The sequence below is a fragment of the Xiphophorus maculatus genome, chromosome 18, assembly GCF_002775205.1.
Source record: "Xiphophorus maculatus strain JP 163 A chromosome 18, X_maculatus-5.0-male, whole genome shotgun sequence".
Taxonomy (NCBI): Eukaryota; Metazoa; Chordata; class Actinopteri; order Cyprinodontiformes; family Poeciliidae; genus Xiphophorus; species Xiphophorus maculatus.
Genome location: NC_036460.1, coordinates 8,678,799 through 8,699,060, shown reverse-complemented (window position 1 = coordinate 8,699,060; position 20,262 = coordinate 8,678,799). Strand labels below are relative to the sequence as shown.

General features: G+C 35.6%; 1 protein-coding gene across 5 annotated transcripts in view; it reads left to right on the top strand.

The window, feature by feature from the left end:
* The first annotated feature begins 271 nt into the window (after nt 1–271).
* Nucleotides 272–20,262, top strand: part of LOC102233216 (neurobeachin-like) — a 225,499-nt gene continuing 205,508 nt past the window's right edge. For 3 of the 5 annotated variants that reach the window (XM_023351738.1, XM_023351736.1, XM_023351735.1), the window contains exon 1: nt 272–832. In XM_023351738.1, the coding sequence (XP_023207506.1) occupies nt 557–832 (276 nt within the window). In that variant the 5' untranslated portion in view covers nt 272–556. The remainder of the gene's footprint in view (nt 833–20,262) is intronic. The other 2 variants (XM_023351739.1, XM_023351737.1) reach the window with 1 other exon arrangement.

Genomic DNA, 20,262 nt, shown 5'->3' with positions numbered 1-20,262 from the left:
GTTCAAGATAAAACTTGAACTGTCTGATTTAAATTCCCAATAAAACAAGTCTAAATATTTAGAAAATTACATTTATAGTAATATAAAATATTTTTTTTCTTTGGCCTATTACTAGAAACTTCGATAAGCTTGAAGCCACCAGGACGTGCTCCATGTGGCAACAAAAAGAGGAACCGCAGCCAGGGGGCGGCAACATGGTGGGTGACAGCGGCTGCAGAGAGGAGAAGCGCATCCAAAAGATCCGCACACACACACACGCACACGCACGCACGCAGCTTTGTGTTCACAGCGCAGGTCAGTCAGCTTGCTTAACCTGCTGGTACCAACAACACACTCCCTTAGCCGAACTCTCCAGAGTGGATTTCTCCCAACAGAAAGAGGCTTCTTTTGCGGTTTTGCTCCTGTTTTCTCCTTGCTTCTCAAGTGTCTTTCTCTTTTTTTTCTTCTTCTTCTTCTTCTTCTTCCTAACGCTCTTAACCAGTAATTAAACACAACACGAAGAGACGGGGGAGAGCCTTTATCAGTGTTTCATTAAAACCTCAGGGTTGGCGTGGAAATGACAAGCGAGAAACCGGTGGCAATGCCGGGCTCGCTGTCGCTCTCGGACCGTCAGCCTGCTCCAGGTCACGGGCATCGCGGAGCTGCGGTCCCCGCTGTTGCCACCGGGAAGCCAATGATGATGTCCGGCTCAGGTTCAGTGGTCCTCCCGGCAGGCATGATCAACCCTGCGGTTCCCATCCGGAATATCAAGATGAAATTTGCTGTTCTGATTGGACTCATCCAGGTCGGCGAGGTTTCTAACCGGGATATTGTGGAGACGGTGCTCAATCTGGTAACATTATCTCCTTATCGCTCAAATTCACACCTGGAATTATTTCTGAAAGCAATGTTCACATATTATTTCATATCATTTTGACACATAGCCTGTGAAAATAAGGAATTGTTTGCAGTACAAATGGCTTGACATTTTCGAGAGAATCTTCAACGTGAATGTTACAGTCATTCATTTAAACAGTAGCCTGTTGGAGGAAAACTGAATATAGCAAAGTAATTTCTGAAGTTTTTAACTTTAGAAAAGTCCAGGAATTTACGAGCACTTGTTTCAGTGAGGAGTTTAAATCCAGTGGTCACTTAAGATTTCAATGTTGTGGTTATATTAAGGAGATTCATCTGCTGCTTCTGGTTGTGACAAAAGCATATTGAGTGATCAAGATATGATTGTCATAGCACTCCAGATCAGGCAAGTCCATAACTGCTGTAACACTTGTGATAGGCAGAGGCTGGTATGAAATTCTTGGGGTACAATAACCTAGGGTAAAAATGTGTAATAGGGAATGGCATTTATTTAAAATGCAAGCAACACAACCTTAATATAACATTGTATTCAATTTAGCTATACTACTGTTATCTATTTTTTTTATTTTGAGACCTAAATATGGTTGTAGTTTCCAGTAGCTAATTGCACAGAATCTTGTGCAATAATTACAAGGAATCTTTTTTTTTTTTTTAAAGTTTCATCTTTAACTAAGCATAAGTCTAACAAGCCGATATTGACTGGTTAGTCAGGCTATCTGCTCCAGACAGCGTTGACTCAAGATTGATAGCTGGCTCTCACTTTGTTTCTACACTACAACATCTGTTTTTTTTAAAACCTACAAACATTTACAAGAAGAAGAAGCCAAATTTTGTTATTTCTGGGAGGAAGCAAAGTTTTTAAAGCCAGGTAATCATAGATGTGTGTCTCAGTAAATGTCTTCTTGTTGAAAAGGTAATTTATCTTAGTAATTCAATTTAAAAAGTGAAACTTGTACACAACCAAAGTAAGGTATTTCCAGCATTTATTCATGTTAAAATTGATTCTTCTCACTCACAGCAAATGAAAACCCCAAAACTCAGTTTTTTAGAAAATGTTCATATTACATGGATTTTTTATTTTTAACTTGCTAATATCAGCCTGCTGGACATTTTGTCCATGTGCAGTACAGTGTGTACAGTAATTAGTTGGGGCTTCTTTTACTTGAACGTAATTCGAGCAAGATATGGCGTGGCATGGAAATGATCAGCCGGTGGTTGGATGCCTTCTTTCAGCCAGCTGACTGGTAGTGGAAAGCAAACAGTTTACTCTGTGGATCACATAGAAAAATCACCAATCAATCTGGGACTTTCTCTAGAATTTTATTATAATCACTTAAAACCGGAAGAAGAGTGTGCTGGAAAATTTGAGTGGGTTTGGAACTGTTAACTTTTTAAATCTCGATTTTTGTCATTTGTAACTTAAACCCCTCTTCTCTATGGTATGTACCTCAGAGTACAATTATTAATACAATTTCTCATAATACAGCTTTTTGACACCAAATTGGATTATGGTGGATTAAAATCTGAAACTTTTATACTGAAGTCATTTTATTCTTTATTTAACATTGAATTAAAAACTAAAACCAGTTTCCAGCTTGTGCTTTGACCATCTGCAGCAGCACTACAGTCTGTTTGCAATAGTTGGCCTCTCCTTGTTAGCACACTAGAGATTAATTACAACCTGTTCTAGCTCAACAGAGACCCACTTTGTGGAGCAGAACAAATTGTAGCCCTTGGCATGTTCAGACATGAGAGCTATACTGCAGGAACTAGAGTCACTGACACCTTGCCCCTTCTCACTTTGCTGTGCTGTTTTAAAAAAAAAAAAAAAATCACACTCTGTTGTATGATAATTCTGATTTTCTTCTTACTCCAACCTGACGGCCGTGACATGATTGCACATTCATTTTTCATAATTTTCTGCTTGATGAATTTATTTTGTGATTGATGCTTTTTTTAAAGTCCTTTGTCCTCACTCTTCAATACAACACTAGATTTTAGCACTGGAGCGATCTATTCAAACTTTATTTTTAAAAGTTTTCTATCAAACCAGTTTAAAACTTTTAAATGACAGATTTAATTAAGAGAGTATGGAAGCTCAGTTGTCTTTCATTTGTAGATATCAGTGCAATTAGATTATGTCTGGTAAGAAAAGATTGACCTCAGTTCAAGCAATAAAAGACTTAGTGCAATAACTGTAATATCAGATTGAAGTTGGTATTTTATCTACCTTTTTATCTAAATTACATCAGAATTTCTGCATCAGACATATATCCTCAAAAAAGCTGGGATGCAAAGACAATTTTGTTGAATACTTTGAGAATATATGTGGGGTTTTTTTTTGCATATAAATTGAGATCAAATTGTCTGAAGATTCCGAGATTTGTGTATTCTGTAACTCATAACATGCAGTTTATAGGATAATGAAGTAATTTATGTAAGATCCATCTAGGAATGTTATGAGGATCTTGATTTGAACATGTACTGTTGAAATATTGATATTTTTTTTCACAAAGGTGCATAGAAGTAGAAAGTTAACATTTATTTGCAGGATAAGAATGCATATTGAAGATAATTGTCTTTAAAACTTGTTATGTTATGATTCACATCAGGGATCCTGAATCATTATGTTCAAAGTCAATTTCAAAGACCCACTTTGGTAAGATTGGACTTTTAAGACAGTTTAGCCTTTACTCACCATTTTCTGTGATCGTCTTATATAATATAGTGTTTATTTTAACATTATGTCAAATCATTTAGCTTTTTAATATCAACCAAAACATAACTAATCAAGATTCTACTGTCATCTTTGAATTATCACACTGCATCTGTAGGCTATTTTGCTTCACTGCCAGTGTTTTAGTTTCAATGTAAAACATGAAAAAAGTCACAAAAAAGCTATGAATAAGCAAATGTCCATGTCAAAACTAAAGTCGTTAAGATTTCCCATGAGTTCGCGTCTTGAGGATTTTCTCAAGTACAAACAACCACAAATTATGTTGCAAAAATTATGTTGAAATTTGTGAGTGGAATTCTTTACATTCATAACAAGTAAAGCATTTAGTCTATATAAATGTTTTTGAAAGGATGTGTGCATACCACAAGTAGGATAATTTGATGTTTTATTTAACAAATAAACCATCTCATTAAAAGACACAGAAGTTGCAAATGTTAATCATAGAAAGAGTTGTTTCTATTTATTGTGGCATTTTATTTATAATACAGCTTCTTGACAAGTAATTTATATTAAGAGTTGGTATGAATTTTTATTCCATTTTTATCGATGGAGGCACAAGTTAAGTCTTTCTATGTATCTGTGCTGTTCTGTCTGCAGCTTTTATGTATATTTTTTGATGTTTTGATGCAATATTTGCAATTGTGCTTATGATTTAAGGTCATAGTAAATTACTTCAAAAATGGCTGTAATCGTTTGTGGAATTGAAATAGCTTTCTCTGATTATATTCCATGCGGTTACATGTTAACCACTACACTGGATGTGTTCTGGATGTGTTCCAGCTGAGATCGATCGAGTCTATGCATATTAGAGAAATAGCATGGCGATCCCATGGAAGGCTTGTTTCTGTATGCGTTCGAGTGGCTATAAGCTATGATTTGCACTCCTGAGTCAGTTACACACTCTGATCAATATCGGGTCAATATGTTCTTTTACAGTTTTATAAATACAAGTTTTTCTTCTGAATTCCCCTTTCTAATGGGCACTGTTTTGGATTATGCCAGAGGCTGTATTTGTGATCTCCACTGTCTTACCTTTCTCCGTTTGGCCACGTTTTGGCCTTTCCGATAGGGCTAAGGGGACACAGTTGGCTGTGACATGAACCACGCTGCTGAGCTTGGCAGCAGCGTGGTTCTGCTTGGCATGTTGTTGCAACTTTGAGACACATTATATCAAGCAATTAAATAGATGTTTCATTAATTGAAAACCCGAGCCTCATGTCTTGTTGATATGCTGTAGCTCTTTGCATTCATCCCCCTGTGTAGAGCAGGTTAATAAAAGATTATGATGTACCTACATGGAACAATTGAGTGTCGTTTCGATGTTGTCATTGTACCACCTGGTGTAGTTGGTTCATGCTACATGCCCTAAATAATTCTACATTAGTTAGGAATGGCAGTGTGTACATCTATAAATTCTTTACTCGTTGAGTCTTTTTATTCTTTCCCATTCAGAACATTTACATTGGAAGGGGGGAGGTGTACGATATGCAAACACTGTGCTTCCTCAGTTGAGTTTATTCAGTTTGAAGCCATTCGGTTTCCCCCCAATCACATTTTCCTTTCCTCTGATCTACTTCATGATAATCTTCTTAGGATTTGAGAGAAAATTGAAATTCTGACGCTGTGCAAATTTGTTTGTTTTAAAAGTAATTTCATTCAGCTGTCAATTGACTCAGCAACATGCCGGTAATGCATTTCCTTGGCCTCAGTCAAGGACGAGGTAAGGGATTGCACTTTTCATGTTTTGCCCTGTCTGCAAATATTCTGTGTCTCTTTGAACATCCAAGATCAAGTTCATTTCAGTAGTAGTTTTATCTAAATGTTCTTTAATTCAGATCAAATGAAAAACGGCAAAATGCATTTTGATCCCAATGCTCATATGCTGTGCAATTTATTAGGTTGTTGTCAGTAGTTTAATAAAGTTTACCTTGAGTTTCAAAGCTCAGATATATTAGCTATATTGAAGTGTAGATAAATTGTCTGTCAACCTGATTACATCGGCAAAAATATAGCTTTTGGGTACATAATCTTTTGATTTAAGAATAACCATTAGTGCCTTTAGGAAATGCTGAAGAGTGAGGTCAGATGACTTTGCAAAAGCTGTAAGTCTGTTATCTTTGTTTCTCCCTTTGGTCTCGCTCCTCTCTTGCTATTCTCATTCGTTCTGCTCACTCATGCGTTCCTACCCCAGTGAGATGCCAATAGTATATTATTTGGCTGCTGCCTAAATTAGTGTCATGGCTCATCCCAGGGAGCATCTCCCAGCTCAGTGGGGGAATGTTGCTAAGAGAACAACTAACTCCTGGTTGTGGGAACTTTATGGGTTACTTTTTTTTTGTTTCTTGATAGAAATGTGCTGAAGCTCAGAATGATGAAATATGTGAACAGTCTTGCTGAAAGAGATGATAATAATATAGATTGACTTAAAGATAACAGTGAGAATTACATTTTTTATCTTTCTGCTTGATGTTTTGAATTTAAAGGATACCTAATAGTTGGAGCATATGGGAGTCTTTTCAACAGAAATTTGTGCAAAAGTATGCTTGATTTATCAAAGCTCTTTTTGAGACATTAATACACAGTTTTTTAAAGAAAACACCCAGGAGTGGATATGTGGAAGACTGCTGTAATTTCTGTGTGTAATGTATGAAAATAGGCAGTTGTAGAGATTTTTTGAGGCGGTCTTTAGCATTCTTGGGCTTCAGCTATTCATGGGCAACTGTGGTCTTTTTGAATACACATAATCTGATAAATCTAATCTAAACTTAATCTAATATCAAATTCACTAACTTTAAACGGCTAGTGTAATTCATCACATACAAATGCCTTTGTATCATTTTGATTTGTATTCTAGCTGACCCGATGCAAAAAAGCAACAAAATTACAACTATTGATATTTCACAAAACAAAGTTTTAAAAAGGTTTATGAGTATTTTTAATAATCTATAGTTAATGTCTGATAATTATTTATTTCAAATGGCTAAGTATAATGGTTTTTAAATGGATGTAATTAGAAGTGGTCAGAAAAAGACCCAAAAAGTGATGAAAGTGTTTTTTTTTTGTTGTTTGTTTTTGAACTTTGAATTATCATTATTATTATTATTATTATTATTATATATATATATATATATATATATATTTTTTTTTTTTTTAAATGAAAAAAAATTAACATCCAAAATGTGTTAAATTAAAGCTGATTGTGGGTTGGGGAGGAGAAACACTAAACCTGTCAACAAAAATATGCAAGATTATTTAGAAAATTGTTTATAATATGGTCGACTGGTAGAATTTGGCTAGACCTAAGCCTATACATACCATGTGTATGTAGGGCCTCCCCATAGAGGTGAGGCCCTCAATGCTCATTTCTATGGAGATGAGCTACATCTTAGATCATGCAAACCTAATTTATATTGCTTTATGCAGCAGACAGACAGCACTGCAGCAGGGTGTTTCCATCACTGTAGAGATTGAACGCAAGCAAAGACAGTCTGACAGCATCACACCCCTGGTGTAGATAACATCTCTGGCTATGTCACGATAACAGTGTGTTTATAGAAATATAAACAGTTCCTTTTTTACTTGTGTTTAGTAGATGTGTGAATTTTATAATTGACTGAAAAAAGGTAAATGTAAAATATGGGGAAACTATAAGATTAATATTTTTTGCCAAAAAAATATATTGAATGTTGCAGGGATTGTTTTTGTCAAATGAAAATTTAGATATGAAAGTACATTTCTTTTATAGTATGCACTGTTTTTAGGATAACAGTGTTCTCTTCTCAGTTACTCCACATTTTTGGAGGGTCACAGATAAGGAAACACGAATCAGAAATGTTTACAGAGAGATCTATTTGAAATGGTTGATGGATTAATTTTGAGCTCTTTCTGATTTATCCACTGGATCATTAAAATGGCAAGTTTTTATGTACATTTGCCTTGTTATTGCTCAAGGTTGGTGCAGTGTGTCAGTGAAAAGCCAGCAAAAAGGATTTTACTTATTTATTATACTTTAATTGGTTGACCGTAAAATACTTGACACATGCTTTTGTGTCATGATTTTGCCTGCTTGTATCCTCTCCAGTCTAGAAGACCCAGCAAATCATTACATTTCTGAAAAGCCAATAGAGCACACAGGAGAACATTTCAGCAAATTGTTTGCCTGTACAAAGACTGGAATTTAATCACAATAGTTTTAAATGGAAAGTATTTTGGGGGTTCAAAATTAATGTTTAAGGCTGCAAACTTTGCTCTTTATGAAATATTGGGTGCAATGTGTTATACTTGGACATGAAATAGCAAAGGAGCAGCAGTAGGCTTTAGGATTTATTTACAAAATGGAAAATGTAGTTTTGTTCATTGTGTGCAAAAATGCGATCATACTGCTCTGCTACATGGCATCACTTTCATAGTGGATTCTCAGCAAAAAAGGCAGAACATTTGTTCTTCCTGTGTCAGAACACACGCAAAAGAAGAAAGCCAAGTCAACTGGTGCACCGTGAGGCATGAGGTCCATATTAAAGGAAGTGACAGATTTATCCTTCTCTCTGCCACATGAACCACTAGGCAGTTAATGATGTGTGCTGTGAATACAGATTTCTGTATTATTCCTGACAAAGCAGGCATTGTTGATAGCATGATTCTGCTTTGAATATGTTTTCATTTACACTTCAGTCCCTGCAGTTTTTACATGCTATTCCTTCTTTGCCTGCATGTGTTTTGTCAGTGGATGTTAAAGGACGTCCGAGTTCATCCTGTTTTGGTTACCTATTGAAATCAAGTGAGGGCTTTAGTGTTTAGAATTAAGCATAAATTCTCAAATTTATTTGCTGCAGCATATCTGGGATCTTTCTATTCCTTGCTGATATTGAAGGCTTTAATACTTAATGTAGCTGAAATAGGAGGGAGATAATGAAGAGTTTAGTAAGAGTTGGGGATTACAATTAATACTGAGATATCAGCTTGATAAATGAAGACACCGTTTATATGTCCCATCTCCCTTGGCACATTCCACCAGGACACTTATTTTTTAGTCACTTAACATCTGCTCATTTTTCCATTATTGAAGTTTAATACAGAAAATCCATCTTTTTGCTTGTCTTTAATTTGTAGTAATATACAATGCTTATCAAATATATTTTCAACTGCAGAGTAAAGGACTTACCTTTATCTCATCTAAAGAATCTTATCAACTGAAGTAAACTTCCGTTTTTTGATTTCGAATATACAGACACTGTGTTCTGTCTACTCGATGAGTTCATCTTGAAATAAACAAATGGTTAAATATATTTGCCAGATGGTTTCTTACAGAGAGCCATCTGTGCAGTCTGTGTAGAAAACCAAAAGAAAAAGGACGTGTAAGGGATGTGGATAAAAAATATATCCCCATCATCCTTAACTGGCAGTCTTCAAAATGACGTGAACAAATAAGCCTGTTCAAAATACAAATCATGCAAAGACTACACTTGAGGGAAACATTATTTTTCCAGAAAATCTTTGTTTGTTGTCTCCAAGCTAAGTAATAAACTAACTTTTATCAGATTAGAATACCACAAACTCATCTGTGGCATGAACTGGTATTTTTATCTAGCTGAATGATTACTGGAATAATTGTGAATTAAGAATTTGCCCCTGAATCTGAATCTGTACCATACACCAAGGCAGCACACTAAAGTTGCATTTGTTTTCTTTACTGTTTGTTGAATTGCTTACTATTTAATCATTTAGCATTAACTAGACAATAAAAATACAATCATAGTGCTATTGATTGTTTTTCTGATTGTTTTGGGAAAGCATCCTAAAAGAAAGAACAAAAAAAATTCTTGCAACATTTTAGTTTTATGAAATCAATGCTACTAAATTTTGTAAGCATTTTTCAAAGTTGCTACATTCGTGCCGCTGGAATTTTATTATATTTTACCAATAAATCTATCGCTATCAGTGATTCCCAGAGGTTCCACTATGTTCGGTGTAGTGTCAGATTCCCAAAGAGTCTATGCTGTACCATTACGCCATAGAAATAAAAGGCAGAAAATCTATTCTGTGAACATGACATAACGACAGTAACCTGCAGGTACTGTAAGTTTTTCAGATTGGTTTTACTATCTTAAATAAAACCAAAGCATAAAGAGAGGATTGTGGGAAATATTTAGATTTTTTTGTTTACAACTTCACCTTCCTTTCTTATTGAGGTTCCTAGCAGAAGCCTTCAGGGACTTCAATGCATCCAGAACTCTGCTCCTAAACTCCAGATGGGCGTGCAGAAACATTAACACTCTCAACCTATTCCAAACTCACTCCATTGGTTTTCTGTTGCTGCTAGGGCTGAGTAGATCTCCTTGTGAACTGACAGCACATTTACAGAAATGTTTCGCCCCCTGTCGACACATTTCTCAACCCACAAATCTGTACATCTTCCCTTTACTTGATTCTGTCGCCTCCTTCCCACCAGCACAAAACTCACCAAGGGCAAATGAGCACACTATGCTGCTGGCCTTTGTCTGTGAAACGCTCTCTCTAACACTTTGAGGAGCAAAGCAGCCTGCGGGCAGTTTTAAACATAATTAAATGTAACATTTGTTGGTTCCTTTAACATTATGCTTTGAAATGTTTCTTTTTATAAAGTTATGAACTTGACTTTAGATAAAATTACCATTTTTATCAGAGATTTTGACATTAATCAAATATTAACCTATATGAGGGAGTTTAGCTCTACAGAGAAGGGAGAAACTGAGATTTTTGCTAATGTAATCTGGGTATGGTATACGTAGCCTTGGTGTATGCTGCGGAGCACATCTCCTATGTTGCTTTGAGGCTTCAGTCCTGGCTGAATGTTGTGCCTACAAGCGTACTGAAGCCGATTTTCAAGCAATGTTTAGATGTGTGTCCCTGGCTAATGCTATTACTGGTGAGAGCTGGACTGCTTTGAAAGAAACATCTGGATGGAGAGCCTCACTGTTTCCTTGGAGTCTGAGGCACAGACAGATTACTGCTGTACCATTTGGTTGATAATGATTCAGCATGGAATTAGATGCTCTATATGGAACAGCTTGGGTAGTGTGATAGTCTTATTGCTGCTGCTAAAATGAATACAGGGCTTCTGGAGTGGCTGTGAAGATTTCTAAGTCCATGTATCACAAGTTTGATAAAATAAGCTCTGATAAATGTTTCAACACTTTATCACATTCCCTGCTGCTGGGCAGAAAATTCACACTGTATCAAACTCATACTTAATGTATATACATAGGTTTTGAAAGTCAACACTCAGCTGTTAAAATTTCAGATTTTTGAAACATAAACAATTTTACTAAAATCATTCAAACATTTTTTTTTCTCATATTTAGTGTAACTGAACTAAAAACAAATGTTAGCTAAAATTGTGTGATTTGGCCGTTTTTACCCACTTACAAATATTCTTCAAGTCATATTGTGAGGATATCTCCTGTTCAAAGCCTTCCACAGGTACCAACAGGTTTTCTGTTGAATTTTTGTTCTACATTTGACTTCGCTGTTCCATAACCTTAGTTTTCTGGGGTTAAGAGTTTTTACCAGTCTCTTTTGTTCTCTGTGTGCAGTTCATCCATCCATGGTCCAGCCCAACACATTGTTTAGAGGAAACTCCAACAACTACTTATCATTTGCTGTTTACTGATGAGTTTTGCTGAGCCATATAATGCTGTTGCTGTTTTTTCATTCTTACTCTGACTGACACCTTTGTGCAATGAAATATCTTGGATTTTTTTTCTCAGCAATGAAAAAATGCAAAAGAGTAAAAAAAAAATCCATAGTAAGTATTTTGCTTGATCTAACCTTTGCCCTTGGTACATTTGTTCATAGCATTTTTGTTAGCAGGTTCTGGAATGTAGCTTAGATATCAGGGGTGACTGTAGAGGAGTTTCACTTTAACTTTCTGTACGAACATTCAGTGTTTTTGGCAAACCAAACTGAGTCAGACTGTAAGAGCCCATGTAAGTACTTTGAGCTATGCTCTTTCTCTTATATTTACCCACCAAAGCCAAATAGTTTCTGGACGTGCTTAATCATTGCTATCATGCCCTATCATTCTTTTAAGCTTGCTGAAATGAAAGCTTTTCAGCTTTCTTTTCAGCTTTGTAAGATACCTTCCTTTGTAAAATGCCTTACCAGGATATAACGGTGGCTTTCTGGCACTGTTTGGTCAGGGATCAGACATAATCATTGCCTCTGTGATCCACATATGTATCAGAAATAGCCTTTTTTCCACTAAGAGATATTCCAAACTTTGAACTTTGTAGACAAAAGCTGAGTTGAATATCATTATTCTTACTTTTATTTAATCTATTCTTGATTTTTCTTTATGAGTCCTTTCATGTGTCTAATGGATCTTGACGATCTCCAGACAGAGCAGAATGCAGCTGTCTCTTTCTTGTGGAGTTTAACTACAAGAAAGAGATGGCACATTTCTCCCGTTTTAGCCTCTTTGGATTGGCTACCTTAGTCCTCACTTTTAGAGCCCTGTACGGTCAAGCTCCAGCCTATTTCTCGGACCATTAACAACTCCACATCACAGTTTGAGATCTGGTCAATGGATGTTAAATATTTTTAGGAAAGACATAAGAGGGGAAAAAAGTCTTAGAGTGATATCCCCAAGTTGTTGAATTTGTTGCTTCATTCTTGACACTGTATTTTTTCTTTGAGTCATTTAAGACTTATTTATTCAGACAAGCTTTTTAACTAAATTTGGGTTGTCTGATATTTTCTTTGCTCTTGTGTATGCCATTCTATTTGTACCATTTATAAATTTCTGTTTCATACATTGTTTTATGTAAATAGTTTATAGTAAAGCAAATATAAGGTAAAGGTGTAATATAACACTACGCAGAAGTCATTGACCTCTACGTTGTACTATTTAGATATAAAGTTTACTTATTTACTACTAGGACAGATGCAATTCATTTACAGTTAACCAGATTTTCTGTCATGAATGGCAGGTGTGTACTCAAGAAGAAAGGTGGTTCAACAAACTATTAGTTAAAGGGTCAAGCTATATATAAAGGTTATGCCCTTTTTCCAGGTACATTGTATAACATATTATGTCAAATTAAAGGTGGTAAAGGGTTTGTTCTACTCTCATTTTTGACATAACAATAACCTAGGACTAAAGGTTGACTTGACTTTCTATAATCTCTTAATACGTCTTTCCTTGGCAAGATGTCTTGTGTGTACACAAGACTTCTTAAAAACTAAGAAGTCTTAAAACTAACTTAAAAACTAAAATACTATCTGTTAAAACTTACAATTGTTGACAGCATCCTGCACTGACCGTCAATTTGCAAGTCTTTACATGTTGACCATCTGGCCCTCAAACACATTTATGAAATTGTCCATATTCCCAGAGTGACCTAGATGGAATATTTATACGGAAGAAGTTAATTACATTTCAACATGTAGATTACAGCACTTACTGTGCTGCCATTTCCATTCAAATTGCTATTTCAAGTAGAGCAGACCACATGACTTGTGCTGCTATGCCTTTTCAGAAGAGGATTAAAATCCGAAGTGAAGAGAATTGCTCTGTATCCCAAGTGTATGATTTTGGAAGTAGTATATTTTTGGCATCACAGTCATTTTTTAGCTCACAATGCTGTATAGCACAGTTTTAAAAAACTGAACTTCTGGGTTCGTGTACAGAATACAGTGTAAAATGTGTTTTGCTGGTGTCTCAGTGGTATAGGGAGCTAGTGAGTTTGTCATTGAGCACTGCTGCTGATTTTCAGTCTCAGCAGGGCTAAAATTGCTTGCAGTAGATGTCCTCCAGTGGAACTGTGTCAGTATGTTTAAACTGGATGACTGAGTTGATTGCAAACTAACAACACTGTTTTTCAGAGATGGAATTGCAATCGGCAGATAAATTGAGCATTATCGTTTATCCATCATTCTCTACATATGCACAGTGCCGTTGAATATGAAGTGTAATTGACTATGAACATCCATCAAATTTTAACAGATTGTACAGGTGTGACAGGTAATACCTTTTTCCAGTACTTCAAAAATGAACCAGATGTAATTACACTTGGAATGATATTTGTCAAGCATTTGTTTTTGTTTATTTTGATGTTTATGGCTCACAACTGATGGAAATCCAAAATCCCTTCCCTTCCAACTGCAAAAAGGATTTCAAATACAGAAATCCTGTCATGCTGGGAGCCTGTCCATGTGCTTTACAGTATATGTACTCAATTCTCGGTTGGGACTCTTTTTGCATGAATTCTTGCATCAGTACAGCATGGCCTGGCAGTGATTAGCCTGTAGCTCTGCAGGGGTGTCAAGTAAGTCATTTTCCTCTTAAGAATACCTCACACATTCTTTATGGGGCTTTGGTGCTTTTCAATCAAGCACATTGATACAAAGTTGCCAGAAAGAGAGGGAATTTACAATCACAACTGTAAATTTCTTTAATGACAAACGGCACCAATTCAAGAATATTTGCATAAGCATTATTGTACATACAATAAGATTCATCCAAAAAGTTGCACAATGCAGTGACTTACACCTCTGGAAATGAAGAAAAATGAAACCTGGGAAACGGCCAATGGTCTGCATACGGCCAACAACTCAGTGGAGGTGTCCAACAACCAGCAATCTTTCTCCTGTTTTTTTCCCCCCATTTTCTAAGCATTGCTGATCCTGAAAACAAAACCAGCTGATTCTCAAAGTGCTGTAATGGCAAGAAGACAGTTGTCAAATTCGGCGTTAAACTGTGGTGGTCCCAATGTGTTTTTATTCCATAATCCCTCCATTTAGTGTGAGCACACAGCCATAATGCTTCTGTCAGTGCTGAAATACTGTAGTAGTAGATTACCATTTTACTCAGTGTGTCTTTGACTTGCTAGTTGCCAGCATTGCTGGGAGCCAAAACTGCCTCCTTAGTTTCTGCTAGTGCACTCCGGGTATAAAAACAAGACTATTCCATATACTGTAAATCATTGACGACATTTGGTTTTAAAAAATGTTCAATGACTTTTTTTAGTTATTGTAAATTAATCATTGCAGCTCCAATTGGCAGGTGCAATCCTGAGCATTTTCATTTAATCGTATCAACAGGAAGGGAGGGTGAAGTGCTCTTTAATGTCCCTAGATGGTTACACTGAAATTTCTCTTAATAAAACACTCAGAGACCTTAATATCCAAACAAAATACAAAGTTTTTAAAAGAGGACTTTTGCTGCAGAGGAACAATCCAGTCTTTTTCTTTTTAGCCCAATTATGATGCTTCTGTTGACTGCTGTTCTGGGATGACGTAAAAGTAATGCAACGGTTTTACCTCATATCTTGGGTAAATCTGTATGCCATAGCTTTTGATAAACTGAATGTAGCTATAGTCCACACCTTGGGAACTTTTTTTTAAAAACTCATCATCTTGACTATGTTTGGCCCCGTTTGCTTGTGCAGCTTTTTCATCCACATGTCTTCCCTCTACTTAACTTTACATTGATATGTTTGGAAACAGCACTTTGAATTGCTATATTCTGAAGGTGATTGCCTGTCAAGTTAATGTTGGCCTTCCTCCTGACAGGATAGAGTATAACATGGCCAATAACATATACACTTGGTAATAAAAAGATTTTCTTTTCTTATGTTGAATTCTAGTTTTTTGTAGTGTATATATACATAAAAATAAACAGTAATAAACACTTGAAATAAATCACTGTGTATTGCAGACATCAATTATGGGTTTCTCTTTTTTTTCCTAGCATTTTTTGCATCGTGTGTGGTGTGTCTTTCTTGTTTAGATTTTTGTGGCCAGCAGTGGCTGATGCAAGCCTCTTTAAACTTTGGAGAAATCAGTGTTAACCCACATGAGACGTAGGCCTCATTTCACCTAGGTGAATGTGACTAGTCTCAAATATTTTTATAATGTATTATTTTTGATCAAAAAACAAATCCGTTTTCTGTGACTTCAAATACGCAGCGACTGTTTTACATTACCTGCTGACTGTTTGACTATCTGTCTCTGACAAACATATTTTTTACACTTTCAGATAATGAGAGTGTGCACACTGTTTTAAATAATTGCTGGCACAGTGAGTAGTTTGTTTTTGTTTGTTTTTTTCATGTAGTTAAAAGTTGCGATATGGGCAGGTGGTGCAGGATGATGTGGAGAAAAAAGTTGTCTTCGTTGCTGTTCATTCACAAAATGTCTTCATCAAGTAAGCAGCTTTTTGGATCACTGAATTTGAAACACCAATCACAGCAGTTGAATATAAAATTAGACTCCAAATATCAAATACTAAAACTCAATTAAATGAAATGGGTTCACAATAAAACAAATAAAAATAAACTGTATGTTATGAAAAACGGGTGCAAAAAAATATTCAGCCTGTGTACTTCTAAATTAATCGATAACATCTATTCTCAGGACTGAACCATTCATCAGATTAAAAGAATAATGCATTTAAAGTTTATATGCCATTTTATTTGCAGGGCTTGAGGGAGTAAAAAGAGCAGGAGTAGAGGAGATGAAGATTGTAAAAGATAAGAGCAAGACAGATGGGCAAGAGGAGAGGAACAGATGAGACATGCAGTTAGCACTTTATAACTGCTCTAAGCAACACGTACAACAAACACAGAGATATAGCCTGGTAAACTAGACTTAAATCAAGTCATACCAACATCATTATTCCATCTGTGGAAAAGCTATAATCTAATAAACCTCAGAATTTTATAGATGCTAGCATCAAAAGTTTTGCTGATAGAAACTTAAATTGTTTTTGTTTTGATTTCAAATTAAGTCAGTTGAAGTATAAAACTGATACAAGTAGTTGCATATACATTTTACTCTTAAATCATGCAAAAGTGATGAAAAATAGCTTTAAGCTAATGTTCTCTTAGTTAGTCATTGAACTTCCTGGTATTTTAGGATCCTGTGGCTTAAATACTGCGGTGCTCAAATTGTATATTTCCAATATAAGATGCAACCTTGTGTTGGCATAACTAAGAGTTGCAGGTTTGATGGAATATCAATAGATTTAATTTTCTCTAGACTTTTTATGCGACCTATCTTATGCTCACTGCTCACTTGCAACCCACAGGTTGATTTTTCATACACTTATTTACCTGCTTTATCTGAGCTACCTGTCAGCAAGAGTTGCATCCCTGTTGATCTAAGTCCCTTGTAGCTGTTTTGTTAATTTAGTTATTTTTGTAAGTAAAACATCACACATGTTCACAGACAGTGGTCACAAAGTTTTTCACAAGAAGAGTAAACCCAGTAATCTGACATGTAATATACAGAAAACAAACACAATTCAATCACAAATTCATGTCATAGAAGCTCAAGTTTGTCTAAAAGCTTCTTGGATTAAATATGTCCTTAGCTGCTCTCTGTGGACAGATTCCAAACCCCTTCAGAAGTTACAAGATGCAGAAGGTAATGCATTCCACAGTATGGGTGCAATGGATTGGGGGAATCAGTCTCCTCTGGTTTTGAAATGGGTGTGGGGGATCTCTAAAAGGTTTTGATTGTATGACCTCAGGTCACAGAAAGAAGTATATATTTGAAATACAAAATATATGAAGGAGCCTGTCTATATGATGCCTTAAAAGTTATGACTGAAATATTAAAATGATCTAACCTGATGGCCAGCCAGTTTAGTGACTACAAAACCAGGGTTTGATGATTTTTTTGTTTGAGAAATTGTGAGGTCTTGCATTGAGTATTGGAAACCCTGAAGATGAGCCAGTCCAGTCTTGTTAAACCAATAAGCTGACCATTATAATAGCCCAGAGACAGAAATATGAATTATCATCGCATTTGTTCATACTACTACTACTTATGATGCATCCAACAGAAATAGAAATATACAAAATAGCATGGGCCTAATGAATCCAAAAATATTTTATTTTAGCATTTTCTGTTTTGTTTTATATGCAGTAGAGGTTTGACACATTTACAAACTGTTTTAACAAATTTGTAATTAGTGTAGAATAATTTGATGCAGATTAGTCCATTTATGGTAAGACATTATGCTTGTATTACCATAATGTGGTACTAATGCATCTTTTTGTGTTCAGGTTAGAAAAAATCAATTCAGGTTAATCAATCTACCCGTTTTCCATTTTGAAGTAGACATGTTTAAATGCAGTCCAGACTTATTGAGAACCTGCAAAAGAGCCCTTTAGTTTAATACCAATGAGAAGCTATTGCACAGATACAAACTTTAGCTAAACCAAGTAGCAGTTTATTAGTTTAACACCACCAACAAAACTAGCGATTCACAAACTTCCTCTCTCCTTACTTCAAAATATGTCTCAAACTTGCATACATTTACTCCTCAATGTCAAAGGTTCTGAAAAGTTCAAAGTTAATTTGGCAGAGGAAGTTAGTGTTTCGTGAAATTGACTTTCTCAAATTGAATATAAAGCAACATTTATTTTGGTGATATCTCATGAAATCCATGTTAACCTATCAAACGCAGAATAAACAAAGTTTAAGGTTGGCCACGCATGGTAGGAATGATTTACACAGCAGTTTTGTAGAAATATATATCTTATCACTGCAACTAAAACGGAGATTCTACATGATTTTTCTTATGTGTTGTACCTTGTCTTTAAAGTATTTCCACAAAAAGTCTTTTGTTGGGACAGAATATTGAAAAGTCTCTTAAGAGACTCAACACACTTTGTCAAGACTTAATGTTTTTGTCCTCTAAACGGATAAATCAAGTTCATCCCACCATCCTCATTACTGACTTGGCCATTGAACAGGGAGTAAATATTTGTTAAATATGCTGATGTCTGTTATTTTGGCAATCTTTGCATACTTAACAGCAACTTGGTAATGATCTGGATTACCCACTGTATTGCTCACACTATTTGGCCTTGGCACGTTCTAAAACCTGTCTGCCAAAAACGGCTCAATGGTTGCAAATTGTGTTTCAGCCAGAAAAAGTTGGCTGATTTATTTAAAGCATCCACCGTCTAAACAAGGAATTTCTCCACCACTGTGAGGGTTATTCTAAAATGGCCTTTATATTGAGCTGTTCTTTGATTTCAGCTGTATGGAAGTAGGACTCTAAAGGGTTATTTCCATTATTTTAAAAGCTACATAATTTGTCTAAACTGAGGGGTGTTTTCTTCTTTGCCAGAGGCAATTTTTCAAGTGTAGTAATGGCCAAATTTCTAAAATGATTAGTATTGATTTATGAAGGATGAATTTAGTCACTGTATTTGTGTAACATAGTAATTTGTTTTGTTGAATTTGTTTCTGCTGAACATAAACACATCTCAGCATCTCATCAGCATAATCTGCCTGGCTTGTTCTGTCAGTTTGTTTGATAGCTGTCATATTGGTCACAACAAAAACAGTGTTAATGTTTTTCCCTCCAACAGACGGGCCAACTTGACATGTTCTGTAGTTACTTTGAGATGGATTATGAAAGCAATTAGAATGGAGATGATCTTGAGCTTGGCAGATAAAAAGACATGCATTTACAAAAAAAGACATGTGAGGAGAAAATATGTAAATCAGCAAGTTTGTCATGTTTTGTGTTTTATAGATAATTTTACATGCTGAAAGTTTTCAACAATTTATTGTTTCTTTATTCATAACTAGTAAAATATTATTAAAATAGGTTCTTGCAGTTCTGCAGAATTCTTGAAGCTTTTGTATTTTAAACAAACAGATTCATAGACTATGAAAGATGTTTCCTGCAAAGAAACAGCTGAAATGAACATCTTTAGAAAAACTTATTTTTAGGTTCTTGAAACAGTTCATAGGAAAACAAGAATGAACGATATTAGCATTCTTCTCACTAAATATATTCCTATTAATATGCAATTCAGTTGAGATGTCTGTTAAACAAAAGTACAAGAACATATTTGAAGACATCGTAACAAATGTCCATGAATGCAAGACAACAAAATATGTATTGAACTCATGCAGCTATATTGATTTTTATTGCAGTCAGATTTTACCTATTTTTGCAGCCATATTTCTTAAATCGGTGCCAAGTATTGTTTGATTTGGATGCAATTAATAGTGTGTAGAGATGTTTTTACTATACCAAATTATCACACATGGTATGTGAAGAAGCATAGAGCTTTACTAGGACCTTGATACATTTATTGTCATAAAACATTATGACATTAGTTGCAGAAATTCCTAAACTTCTGAACATTTCAGTAGGCACCATTGAAGTCATATTCCTGATGTGGAAGAAGCATTATATCATAAATCAGCAGTGACTAGGGTCTTCTGTCTTTTAGCTAGAGAGAAGTGAAAAAGGAAAAACAACACAGGACTACTTCAGAGAGCTGGCAAAGACATAAAAATGACAGGAATAGTTTCTTCCCTGATAACTTCAGTGGGAGATGTACTGTGTGGTACCGGTACCGAAGGCCACATATTCAAAGGAACTCAGCCGCAACATTGCATCTTGTCATAAAACATGGCTGAGGCTGGTCCTCAGCCATGTTTGTCCCTTGGTGAGGTTGTTGTTTTATGTGCTGCAGTCTACCAGCGTAGTATTGGGGTGTATGACACCATCATCTCCTACAACATGTGCTGACCCACCAGGCAAAGCCTGCAAGGTCTCTGAGAATCATGTTTTATGATTTTTCTAGTCTTTTTAAAACCATCCAGATGGATTTCTATCTCTCCCAGAGGATACTGGACAACTTCACTGGCAAGTCACA